The sequence below is a fragment of the Dermacentor variabilis genome, chromosome 1 (assembly GCF_050947875.1).
Source record: "Dermacentor variabilis isolate Ectoservices chromosome 1, ASM5094787v1, whole genome shotgun sequence".
NCBI lineage: Eukaryota > Metazoa > Arthropoda > Arachnida > Ixodida > Ixodidae > Dermacentor > Dermacentor variabilis.
Genome location: NC_134568.1, coordinates 259945941 through 259959540, shown reverse-complemented (window position 1 = coordinate 259959540; position 13600 = coordinate 259945941). Strand labels below are relative to the sequence as shown.

General features: G+C 50.4%; 1 protein-coding gene across 4 annotated transcripts in view; it reads right to left on the bottom strand.

Annotated features, from left to right (window-relative positions):
• Positions 1 to 2252: 2252 nt before the first annotated feature.
• The window catches only part of LOC142563392 (uncharacterized), a 60755-nt gene continuing 49407 nt past the window's right edge, over positions 2253 to 13600 (bottom strand). For all 4 annotated transcript variants that reach the window (XM_075673967.1, XM_075673960.1, XM_075673949.1 and 1 more), the window contains one exon: positions 2253 to 5539. In XM_075673967.1, the coding sequence (XP_075530082.1) occupies positions 2443 to 5526 (3084 nt within the window). In that variant the 5' untranslated portion in view covers positions 5527 to 5539 and the 3' untranslated portion in view covers positions 2253 to 2442. The remainder of the gene's footprint in view (positions 5540 to 13600) is intronic.

Sequence of the window (13600 nt, the reverse complement as noted above, 5' to 3'; positions counted from 1 at the left end):
AACCAAGGGCTCGTCACCCACGAGGGAAATTTTCCAGTTGAAACACCGATCCCTCGCCCAGTGGCTGCTGGTCCCTACGAGTCTGGATCTTCCACCCCCGCCGGAGATGCTGTTACGGTTGGCGTGTAACACTCCGGGCAAGAAGGATGCTCGAAAGGCCCTGCTCAACCGAAACGGAGGATGGATTCCTAATTTGCCATGGTTGCCTCGTGTGGTTGCCGGTCTGGCAGGCGCCCAGCAGTGATGACAGGACCCTTTGTGTGTGCGACCGAGGGGGGAACCCTTTGCACGAACTGTCCAACTCTAGGGAAAAGCGCTTTCCGCGAACCAAACAGGTCCCGCGGGTTGCCGCCAGAAGAGGCAATCCCGTGCCGACTCACCTGGGAGAAGGGATCCGCCGCCTATCCCCGACCAGACTCCGTGGGTTGCCGCCAGAGGAGGGAAGCCCGTGCAAACTCACCTGGGCGCAGGGATCAGCCGCCTATCCTCGACCAGGCTCAGTGCATGTCACGTGACGTTGACGTGAGCAAGATCCCGCCTACAATTTTAGTGGGCCTACTTAAGGAGCCCCGCAATGTACTTTTTCAATTCATTCATTCTTCTTTTCATATTTCACCAACCATTGAATAAACAGTGCAAGTTTCGCACTACAAATCGTCTCGCCCCTGCCTTGTCGCCATGGTCTACCGGACGCTTGCAGCGCGCCGACAACGCCACACTACCCAATAGCAACGCCGGTCGAGGTTCGAGAAACAGGCATCGCAACTCTGAAGCAACCCTCCAACGGAAGGCGGATCGCGCGACCACCGAAACGCTTTGGGGATGTGGGGTGTTTGGCATTAAATGTTCGCCAAATCGGACTGTTCCTAATGTCTACGATGCTCCAAGTCGGACCTTAGTGTGATGCTAGAGAGGGCTTTTATTCAGCATCTTACGAGACTTACAACAAATCTTTCATACAAATTGTTCTCCTTTGACGTTTGTTTTCCACCGGCGATACAATATTCATATGGTTCAGATATATTAACCAGCGTGCTACAGGCATGCTGAACCACGCAAAGCACTCGGGTCTTTTCGGGAACCTGCTGCCTACGTTCGTAGTGGGTATGCTGCACAAGAAACAGCGCAGGACCGCATGCAATTATTCGACGCTTGCATGTGCTTGCTTAACTAATGGATGTCTTCAGTGACCTTAAATTTCTATAGCGCATTGTTTTTCTTGTTTCACTGAAAATTCTGCTCTCATGTAACAAAGAAAGGTGGGTGGTTAACCTAGTGGGTAGGACACTCGGCTTCTGAGCGCACGGTCGTAGGTTCGAAACTCACCACCGCGAACGTTTTAATGCAAAAGCACTGTATGCCCCATTACACGAAAATCCGGCGTTGCAGCCGGCAGCGTGCCCGAATAACAGTACCGAGAATGGGCGACGACCAGGAGTAGAAACATCACAAAATGCTTGGATTGAGGTCAGATTTCTTAGGGAGGTTCCTGTAAACAAACTAATAGTGCCTTTGAAATAGTATGTAAACTTCGGTGTGGGTGGTAATCTATCCCGGGCATCCGGGGTGAGAGACGAGCCCGCTTCCCTAACACCACGGCGGCTCCATAGTTCTGATTGACGCCAGTATAGCGCCAGCCAGCTTTAACCACAGGTCCCCTACACTGGTTTACGCCCCCGCCACCCCTATCCATTGAACTTTAATTTATGCACGGCTGACGAAGCCTGAAGTAAAACTAACGGTGAGAAAAACGTCGGGCGCATGAAATGTACACTTCATACCGAGAGATTTTAGTGTTGTCAGCCGGCAAAACTAGTTATCTTGTATGCGCGCTCGAGGAAAGAAACGTTACTTGCTAAGTGTGATACGTAGTCAACCGCAAACGTTTGCGGGACGCAGGATCTGCCATGAAGCTGAATTCTAGCGAAGCGTGGTCGCACAACCTCGAATTAAATGTTACAGCATGTAGTAGCCTTCGCCACCTACACAGTGATTCATTAAATACGAAGTGTCATGCCTTAACAGTGCAGGAATTCACATTTGAAGGGGCAACCACATCCCGTAAACTTTTGCTGTTGACTGTACATATCTGCAACGTCGGAAATGTGCATCAAATGCGAATGACCAAGAATTGTTAATTTGCGTTTGCAGCAATGGAAAGACGCATGATTGACTGCCATCGTCCTCGCTGCGAGGATGCGCTTCTACAAACCTGAGGTAATTATAGCCCAGGCAAAAGCAACACACCAGCATGGACAACAAAATGACTTTAATGAATGACTATACAAGAGAGCCAACAATGGTAGCTCAGCTTTGGATGATAGTTTCTGTACAAGAATGGTGCAAGTCACGATTGAGAACACTCAAGAACTGCATCTTATACTCACGAATGAAAACACAACAAAAGACTGCACAGTGAATGAAGATGATGGGGACGAGAGTTCACAAAATGCCCAATGAGATCGCTCGGCCATGCATCGGTCGGTTGTTGAATTTCGAGAGGGCTTCCTGCGCGTCTCGCGGTGTTGGAAAGGCAATCCGTGCGTCACCCGTCGCCTGGCCCCGGTCGTTGAAACGCCGCATGACATTCTCTTTGGTCAATTCGTAGCCCTGAAAGAAGTTGATGATATCCTCGACGCCTGCGCGGTACGGGATGTTCGTGGCGGTGACGACGCAGCCGGGCTTACCGAAGCTGTCCATACCGCGCGTCGGCGGCTCCTCGTGGCGCGGCGCCCTCAGCAGTGGCCCTCCGCGTTCGGGAAGGGGCCCTCCGCGTTCGGAAAGGGGCGCTCCGCGTTCGGAAAGGGGCCCTCCGCGTTCGGGAAGGGGCCCTCCACGTTCGGGAAGGGGCCCTCCACGTTCGGGAAGGGGCCCTCCACGTTCGGGAATGGGTCCTCCGCGTTCGGGAAGGGGCCCTCCGCGGTCGGGAAGGGGCCCTCCGCGGTCGGGAAGGGGACCTCCGCGATCAGGGAGGGGCCCTCCTCGGTCCGGGAAGAGCGGACCACGACGGGGCCCTGCCTCGGGGAACAGGGGCGGCCTCGAGGAGCGCTCGAGCAGCGGCCGCTTAGGCGGACCATCGCGCTCACGCGGTGGCGGCCCCGGCGGTCCTGGTTCGAAGCGCCCCTCGGGCCGCATGCCCGGCCGTTCGGGCCGACCGTCACCGCCACGGTCGTGGAGGCGACCATCGAAGCGACCATCGAAGCGGTTGTCATAGCGGTTATCAGGGCGACCGTCTGGCCGGCCGTCGGGACGGTGGTGGCCTCCCAACGCTTGCGCTACTTCGCTGTACGGGATCGTCTTGAGCGCTATTACGTGCGGCCCAAGATTCGCTCCGTCTTGCAGGAATGCCCTCTCGCAGTCGGCATGAGTCGCAAATTCAGCAAATGCGTGACCAGTGGGCACACCATTTGCACCAAGCATTATATGAATGGCGCGCGGAATGACACCCTGAGTGCTGAAGAAGTCAGCGATGTCCCTGTCGGTCACAGTGTTCGGTAATCCAAGCATGGAAACGCAGGTGTGTCCAGGTGGCACAAGCGGGTGGCCAGGCCCGTGGGCCGGGACCGCAGGGCCCATCCCAGGCCCGTGCATCGGTCCGGGTCCGTGGCCTACTTCAGTAGCACGGTCCGGGCCCACTCCATGAGACACAGGCGGCTCTTCATCTCGCCGACTCGGCGCCATGCCATCTGGCCGGATATTATCCCCATTTCTCGCTGCGTACATGACGTCACGGCTACCTACAGAGAGTTCGATGTAGCGGTGGCCGATTTTGCGTCTCTGCATACTCATGGCAGTTTCAAAGTCTCTCTTGTCCCCAAATTCCACGAAGGCCATGCCCGTTGCGCGACCGCTACGCTCATGTTCCACAAAGATGTCCAGAACATTGAGCCCGGAGAAAAACTGCAGGACGTCTTGCTCACTGGTATTGTAAGGAAGACCCTTCATTACGACGACCATGTCGGATTCGCGGGAGCGGCCCTGGTTAGGTGGTACCGCAGAAGGTGAGACAAGTAATTCAGTTTGTTCAAAAAGGTCCTCAGGGAAAGGAACTACCTGGATAGGATCTCCACACAGTATCTTGTAGTCACCCTGAATCGCCTCACGAGCATCCCACTTGTTGGCAAAACGCACCACAACGCTCTTGATACCGGTTTCTGAAGTGGCCACGCGAATGCAGCCGCTGAATATACGCAGTCCTCGGAAAAGGTCCTTCACATCTCGCGGAGTCGGAGCCCCGCTTAGGCCACGCAGTTCGACGCAGCAACTCTCCTCCGCGTGACGGGGCACTTCGCGTGCTCCACCAGGGGGCCCTCCATCGCTCTTTCGGTCTACTTTGCCACCGCCGTCTAAACGTCGATCGACGAAGCTGGGAGCCATGTTTCCTATACTTTCCATGTTGTTTGGCACACCCATTGCGTCACCCATTCCGAAAGCACCTGGCATGTTGGCGGCCATATTGCCAGGCATCCCAGCAGCCATTCCGCCGCTCACATTGGCGGCCATGCCACCGGCAGCACCAGACATGCCACCCATGTGGCCGGGCATGCTTCCAGGAATGTTGCCAGCCAAACCACCAGGAATCGCAGCAGGCACTCCGCCAGTGACGTTCCCAGGCATACCTCCAGCCATATTGGCGGCCATGCTGCCTGACATGCCACCACCGATCTGACCAGCGAGACCGCTGGGAAGACTGCTGGCCACGTTGGCGGGTACGCCTTCACCCATGTTGGCCGTCATGCCACCCATCATGTCGCCGCCTGCAGCGCCCATCAAGCCGCCCATCATGTTAGCTGCAAGACCTGACAAGTTGCTCATCAAGCCAACAGGGGGCAGGTTGAAAGCCGCCAAGTTCGGAAGCGCTGCGGGTTGGCAAGCCATGTTCACAGGCGCCGCGTTGACTTCACTTTGTGGCCGCGCCACCTGGTTCATGTTGCCGATAGGGAAGATTGGTGGCGCCGTTTTGCTCGGATCTGTGTAAGGCGGCTTTTCATCCCAGCCCTTGCGCTCGGACGCCTGGCCATTGGACACCTTTGAAGGTTCCGGCATTCGACCAGGGTCGTCAAAGCTTCGGCGGCGCTCGTCCGAGCGAGAAGATCGCGATCGGTCCTTGTCCCTGCGATACGGCGGCGAACGGCTGTGGCTGCGGTCCCGCCGCGACGACCGGCGCCTCGGCGAACGGTCCCGTGGTGGCCTACGCGAGCGGTCGTCAGGACTAGGGCGACGGCGCTCCTCTTTCTTGACAGGCGGAGGCGCCGTATGCTGTGCGCGCGCCTGGTCGATGATGCGCTGCATCTCGGCGCGCGAGCTGAGCAGAAGCTTGATGCGGACCTCCTTGATTTTGCCGCCATCGCGCTCCATGGCCTGGCGCGCATCTTCGTCGCTGCCGAAGGCGATGAAGGCGTCGCCCTTCTCGCCGCCCACGATGTGCACGCCGCCCTCGGGAATGTTGAGGCCCTGGAAGTAGCGACGAATGTCCAGCGAGTTTGCTGCCCAGGGCAAGTTCTGCAGTCGGATGATGATGGACATGGTGGACGGTTTCCTGCAAGGACAGATGGCGACCACCTTGAGGAAGAGAACGCGAACGTGCACCAAGCCTGCTCGGAGACAGGCTTACCTTTTTTCTTTTTTCGCAAGCGGCGACATTTCAAAACAGTGCTTGGGCACCGTGCCACCGACTGCCAGCACAAAATGGCGACTGCTGGCTGCAGTGACTATAGTCCTTCAGAAAATAAAGCAAGGAAAGTTATCGAATTCTTAAGCTCAACAAAAAAAATGCGCTTCGAGGTATGTTTCGTGCTTTACAACTAAACGCAGATTTTAGACCCATTATAGCCTGTTCCAGATTCTCCCACAATGCTGGTCCGTAGAAGTGTGTGATAGGCTAAACCTCAGGCGACGCACGCTCCCTGAGGACGCTAATGTTAATTTTTGCTGGCTTATCGAAGTATGTTTCGTCGCAGTAAGAAATACGCAGAACACGTAGAAGAGAACAAGACTGCCCTTGTTTACTTTCGCGTCGACTTCTCGCGCATTACGTTTGAGTTTCTAGCCGAGTAGGGTACAAGACAATCCGTGAAGATTCCCTCAACTACATAGAGGGGCTCTCGCACTGCCTGCAAAGCAGCATTATTCCAAAAGATTTTCAGGTCAGCTGCCTCCACGGACTTTTTCAAGATTTGTCACATTCCGCAAACTACGGCGCCAACATAAAAACAAAAAATCGCGTTCGCCGACATTCGGCCAACATCTTAGTTGCCACAGGACCTGTGCATCGAAAGATAAGAGTGTTAACAGTACAGCAACTACGTTGTTCCGGTGCGAACCAACAAGGTCAAATTTTGTTGGCCGACGAGCCCCGTTGCGTCTGATGGCTGAGCTAATCTTGTAGTAGCAATACGACGACGGTGCCTTTAACCTGTTTTGGAAGAATACTGGTCAGAACTCGCAAGTTTTACGGCAACCCAACCACGTACGCTGACACGTTGAAATATTGGCAGTATTAGAACAGGGGCCGAAACCTCAGAAACATGAACGACCGTGTATGGTGGCGTTAGGGTGTGCAAGCGATAAAGTTCCAGAACTGCCCAAACGCGTATGCCTTTGCGTTTGCCACTTGCAGCGCCACTACGGAAGAAAAGGATATTACGAATCAATTATTATATTATGCGCTGTGTGCCTAGTTGGCACTGTAACATGTATACAATACTACTCAACTTACAACTCCAACTAAGGTTGCTACTTCCGTCTGCATGGTGGTGTGCCATTGGTACAGGTTACACAGCACGCTACGGACAAGGAAATCGGAAAGAAATGATACACATACGCTCGCAACACAACGATGGTTTACTCCCGGCTCCTGAGAGCAAGAATGTATTCATTTGAACTCCCTGCTTGTTTCGGCGCCGTGTTTCAAAAACAAAGCATCCACACGAAGCTTAGTGACGCTCGACATCGAGATGAGGTTAGATTATGGGCAATTTTTTCTCGTTTAGGAAGAGTAAAACAGCGAAAGCCCGTCGCGCTAAAGCGTGTGTTGCACATGTAAAGAAATAACGAGCCAGGAGGGGTGGGGGGGGGGGGGGGGTTACGATGGCAAACTCGAATAAAAAGGTGCATATCCTGCTTCGAAGGGAACAGTGTTAACAGATGAACTATTTCTGCAGTTTGGAAGCACGCCTACACAAACACTGAAAAGAAAATTCACGTGTAGTCTGGCGAAGCAATTTTTCTTTCTTCAAATACATCTACATTTATCAGGCGGTAAAACGTTGGCTGTTGCTGGAAAGAATAAAACGCGTTTTTTTTTTCCCGCGCCTCAACCGCATGCAGCGCCAGCACATTAGTGTGGTGTTACGCCTGTTTTTGTGAAAAGTTTTTAAAACACTCGGCTAGCCAAAGACTAGCGGCGTTTACATGCATGCGACAACTGGCGTGTCGCATCGCATTTCTAACACATCGCATTCACGTAAACGGCGGTAATGCGCCATAGCACATTACCGCCGTTTACGTGAATGAGATTCGCTTTCGAATCGCACTGATGCGACAGGATGATGATGAAAGTGGTGTTTTGTGGCGCAAGGGCCAGATATGGCCAAAGAGCGCCAGGCCGGTGTTAATGAGTTCGCAATGGAGCTCTGAATAACGAGAGGTAGATGTTACGTGGCTGTAAAGGGGCCTAAAAAATAGTCACGGTAAAGTGCGCAAAACGTATATAACATCAAATTATGCCAATGGTTAATGACCTGTACTATGGAAAAGATACATTGTGAAACAGCGATGATATAGTCAAATATGTCATAAGTAAACGTTCGCAAGAAGCACTACCGCCTTAACAGAGCCCTTGAAACGCAAGGACCTGGAGGCATGTGCTATACAAAACTACTATCACAGCGGCAGCCACTCGAAAGAGGATGTGCTATGAATTTATGGAGCTAAACATTTACAATTCGACGTCATTCAAGAATCCTATAACTGCTTTGGTGTCAAAGAACGGTTCTGCGCCGAGAAACATCACAGGATGGAGAGGGGTGTGCTGGCCACTCCCGGGGGACGTGGAGGACGGTCAGCCTCTCACCACGTCTACCACAGGTTGGAGGCTCATGTCCATTCAGAAAAAAAATTACAGGTGCTACAGCTGCGTCATATTCCGAGTCGACAGAAGAGAACGTCAGTTCGTCGTGTTTTCGTTTTTGAGGGCCAGAAACCTAACTGCGGCTTAATCACGTGTAGCTTGATTATTTTTCTCAACGTCCTACAAGCGTTGCCAGTGGCTTCGCACTTCGTAAGAAACGCTTCAGATCTGTGGCAGGGACCGCAGCGGTAGCAGTATCTTGCGATGTAGTTGATGTGGCCATTTTGTCTGCGACAGGAGAGTAGTTCGAGAGTAGTCTCGCGCTGTGCGTGTAAACGCCGGCGTACCGTTATGCCACCACAATATCGCATTGAGGGAGAGCGACAGCTGCCGCAGTGAGCTCTCCTCCACTCACCAGCGGCACACAAATAGCAGCTGTTTCGGACGGGTCACATGTAAACGCTGCAGCGTAGCAATTACCGTGACGCGCTAAAAAAAATGCAACACGCTATCTGGTACACTGTAACGCTGCATTCGCATCCATGTAAACGCGGCTACTGTGACGACTCGTTATATCTCAAACCATCACGAAGAGCTAGCGCAGGAACTCCAAGCACGTCTTTCTGTCATTCATGGCTTACCGAGACTCCGCTCACAGCAAGATTGACGTTTGCGGTGTTGCAGAAGTGTAATCGGTGTAAACGCCAGTAAGCTTACTAGTACCCTGCAGGTTACCACGGCCTACTTAGTATGGCACTGTATATCCCAAGCACTGGCAAGCTCCCGATATGCCTGAAGTTCCACGACAGCCGAGGAGCGCCGAGGAGTAAGTACTGCCGCCACCGACTACCCGGAAAAGGGCGGCTACTGCAGGTATCGACGGCGAAGCACAGGTTTATCAAAGACGCCAGCGGAACACGGTAACTAAAGTCAATCACAGGTTACGCATACGGTAAACACACCTGAAATGAAATTCATGCATGCGCCAGCCAATCGCCTTTGCTCATCTCGCCCAATCCCTTTTGTACATTCCACGCCAAATGAACCAGCGTTTTTTCGACCATCGCAGATATAGCTACAAAAATTTCCACATGTTTGTTGGAGTTCAAACAACGTGCTCCACGTTTATTTTTCTTTCCAAAAAATTTTGTAGCATTTTGGCGGCAATTTGGTTTTCCTGCTCAGGTGAGCTGGAAGGCATCATTCAACATTTTCTCAAAGACACATTGTATGATCCAGTCCTTCAAGTGGTATGTATGGCAAGACAATGAAGTGGTGAGACTGCCAAGATCGCAAATTTTTCAAATATGGGAATACTTCTAGTGCTTTTGGCACCGGCAAAAGCGAGTAAAAATGCAAAGTTCAATTTTTTTTTCTCTGAACCTAGCATATAATGGCAGCCCACTCAACACAGTATAGTTGACAAATATTTTGAAGTGTCAAGGTACAGCAGATCGCACGAGAAAAAACTTGAAGCTTTTTTTTTTTCCAAAAAGCTCCATATTCAAGGTAAAAAAGTTGCTTTGGTGGTTGGCCTAAAAATATCTGCGTTACATCAGATAGCCCTACGTGTCTACTATGCATGTGGGAGGTTGCAAGAAGCTATTTTCTAAACGCGAAAATTTATTTTTTTAAATTTTCAGTACGTGAACCATGTAGACAATCGAGCGTTGACGTCTATCAAAAGACACACTGGTAATAGAGTCCGAAAAACTATTCAGTGAAGAGTTTCTGGCTGTTTTATTGTACGAAAACCTAGACAGGCAATTTGCAACGCCAGATTATTGACCGATTTTTTTTTTCGTGGCTACGAAAATCGATGTGAACCGTGTTTGAACACATGAGCCCGAACATGGCACGTTTCAATTTTCTAGCAGAGCACGTGCAGGCTGTCGAACAGCAGTAACACGTCTTTTCCTCGACGACGACGTGAATGCCACTTTTAGTTGAAAAAGTGACGTTGGTCAGAAATAATGCGAAGACCTGGTTCCATTAATGCGAGCAGCGCTCGCACACCCAGTCGACAGTTCCTTCCGCTTCAATATTGCACTCGCCGGCACCCAAATTGGTTTCATGTGTAAAAGGCTTTCACGTACACAATCGTACGGCTCAAACGGCGTCAAATCTGCCTTGAGAAAGGCCTTTGTAGGCTTGCCTTGGCAGCCAAAATTTTCAGGGTGCCACCCACCCTATTAAGGGCACTTTTTCCTTCCGATATGGCAAAAAGAAAAATGCCATGTAGCATCCAAATTAAAGTCTTACTTGTCGTAGCACAAGTTCGCAAATTTTTTTTTATTTTCTTATGCTGGGAGCGAGCGCCGTCTAGTAGTAGCGTATATGTTCTACTCGCGTCATGCCTACTTTAGGTTGATCCATCGGCATCTGCTGAAATGTCGAAACCGTGGCAGTCGCATGGTCGAGGCAGTCGGATATCACTACGTACGATTTTACATGTGGTTCACCCGAAGAGCCCGTCGAGCGAGAGTAGACTACAATCGGGTGTACTGTCGCCCGGTCCCAACACGTAGACCGTGGCGCACTCTGAATGACAAAGCATTGCAACTGCGGCTTCTGCAGGTGTGAGAGCGCTCTTCAAATTGCGTAGGTGCCGAGCTTGGATTTGCTGACAAAGTGACGCGATCTTAAGTCATTTATCATCTCAAGGACGCGGTCCACGAAGTCACTAGTGGTGAACAGGATTGTTCCCAATCGGCACCGCACTCCACTAGTCCACTGACGAACAGAAATACTTGCTACCAAATCCGGGTTCAGGGCAGGAGAGCTCAATATCAGCGATTTGAGCGCCAAAGCTCCTGGGCAATTGTTGCGCATACCGGTCATACAGCCCTCGTTCGTTATCTCGACCCCAGTCATCTCGAGGAGGGAATAAATTGTTTAAAAGGCCCACGGACTGTAGCATAAATTTTAAATTTTGGTGGTAAATGCAAACGCACACGGAATGCGTTCCTGAACCGTCGACAAGTAAACAGTGGCGCGGCCTCAGGCAGGCGAACTTCGAAAAGCCGCATTTCGGCAGTGTTAATTTTCTTACATTCCTCGCACACTTCCTTGACGTCAGCAGCAATATTTTTTGCTTGCCTCGGACATCTTAAATTCTTCTGTCTTCCTGGAAAAAAAGATCATCCTCACAGAGCTTTATTATGCTTCTTGCTGTTCTCTCGTCTAGCGGTCTATTTAACTTTGTTGCCGGAGAGCCCAAAATTCCTCCCTGTTGCCTAATATTTAAGGCTATGCGAACTTGCCTTTCCGATGCACCAAAGCACTCCGCAACCGTTTTTTCTGGACCATGAACGAGGCGCCAATGTCAGAAATCTTTTTCGACCGGTTTCTTTCTCGTATGAATCAATCTCACATTTTCAAGAAGCTTTCTATAGCGTTCAGCAAGTGCGGTGGTTGATGCCATTTCATAGGCTACATCCATCTTGCACTTGTGTATCCATGCTATTATCATTAGGTAAGGTACCATCTGCGCCAGCTGCTTCTTCCTCGCGGCGCTTGTTTTCGGCTCGAGGCCCTTCTAGCCCCATCACGTGGTGCAGCACGTGTTGAGGTGGACCCATTCCCTTCTTCAAATGTAGACCCGCATGGTGTTTCACAATCCGCCAAGCTTTTATCGGCTGCGTCTAATTACGCCCGCATTTGGAAACACCTAACTTTACATTGTGGACCGAGTCTTTCACCAGGAAACAGCTCCGAGAGAGGCATCGCTGTAGCGCGGTCCAAAGATATGACCCAAGTTCCCCGACGGTTTGGCTCATGGGCGGAGAAAGGGTCCAAGCACATCTTTGACGCACACAGTGTCGTGAACTTCTTAATGTAGATGCAATAATGGTGTGCGCATACCGTTTCTAAACTGTCCTTGTCGCTTTTCGCACGCAACACCAGAAGATAGTTCACGCTTGTCTAGGCTTTCAGTTCTAATTATGAAGGCGCTTTGCACTTGTGTAGTCTTATGAGAGCCTTTGGGTCCCACTGTGCAGGGCAAAAGATGTTCATCTCAAAACAGCAATTTACCGAATACAATGCGACATTTATAGTGCTTTGCGTGAGCGAGGCCAGCGCTCTTTCTTTTATTTATTTATGACATACTGCAGGCCGATAGGCCCAAGCTTTCTTCGTTTAATTTCTACTATGCGCAAACATTTCAATGTGTAAACTGTATGAACCGTACCTTCATGTTTGCAGGACTCTGCAGAAATTAACCCGTCATGAAGTTCCATGTGCAATGGCAGGATGGTTTATCTGGCGCACACCAAACACAAGCCGCATTGCATTGAAGCGTGCGTCTGTTCGCAATGAAATGCAGATGATCACACAGTTACTCTGTCGTCTGCGCTGCAGACGATGCTCGATTTGTCGTGTGCATCCCCGCCCTGGCTGCGGAGCGCCCGAATGAAAGCTCAACGTAATTTGGCTCGCGTCGGAAAAAAAGCTGGTACTGACACGAAAATGCAAATGTAATTTTTCACGTTTAGAACATAATACTTTTTGTAACTTCCCACGTGCATAGTAGACACGTAGAGCTACCTAATGATGTAACGCATATATTTTTAGGCCGACCACCAAAGCAACTTTCTTTTTTATCTGAATGCTTTTTTTTTTTGCAAAATAAAAGTAGAACTTTTTGTTCTATGCGATCTGCTGTACCTTCGACACTTTAAATATTTTTCAACTATACTATGTTGAACGGGCTATCATTATATACTTTATTCGTGTCTCCTAGACTTTTCTAGGTTCGGAGAGAAAAATCCAACTGCAATTTTACGCGCTTTTGCCGGTGCCAAAAACACTCGAAATATTCAAATATTTGAAAAATTGGCTACCTTTGCAGTCACACCACTTCAATGTATTGCCGTACACACAACTTGAAGGACTGGGGTCATACGATGCGTCTTTCAGAAAAAATACTGAATGATGGCTTAGTCCAGCTCAGCTGGGCACGAAAAACAAATTGTCGCCGAAACGCTACAACATTCTTGGCAAGAAAAATAAACCTGGAGGGCGAGTTTAGAACTCCAACAAACATGTGGAAATTTTTTTAGCTATATCTGTGATGGTCGAACAAACGCTAGTTCATTTGGCGCAGAATGACGCCTCTGCGAAGTTTATGTCTGAAACACGTGCCGGTCTTGCGAACAAAAATGTTTTGCGCACAAGCGTTCGTGCATACAATTGTGTTGAATTCGCAAAGCCGGCACCCAGCGCTCTTAAATGTGTGACTGTGGAACGCGATCGCGGCGTGTTGCTCGTTTGCTGTTGAACTGCGGCGCCTCCTCTTCCGTGACCTTGAAAGGCACAAAACACTTTTTTTTTTTTTTCGATTGCGCAGGATCAGAGAGCAGACGCAGCATGCTTTTTTTTTTTTTTTTTTTTTTTACAGGAGCTTCAAGTTCTTTGGTTGCAACGGAATACACTCCTTTCGACGGAGAGAATGCAACTCCCCTCTAAAATTAATTTATTTTCTCTTGCAAGGACGTTGTGAACCAATTATTTAACGAGAAGAGTACG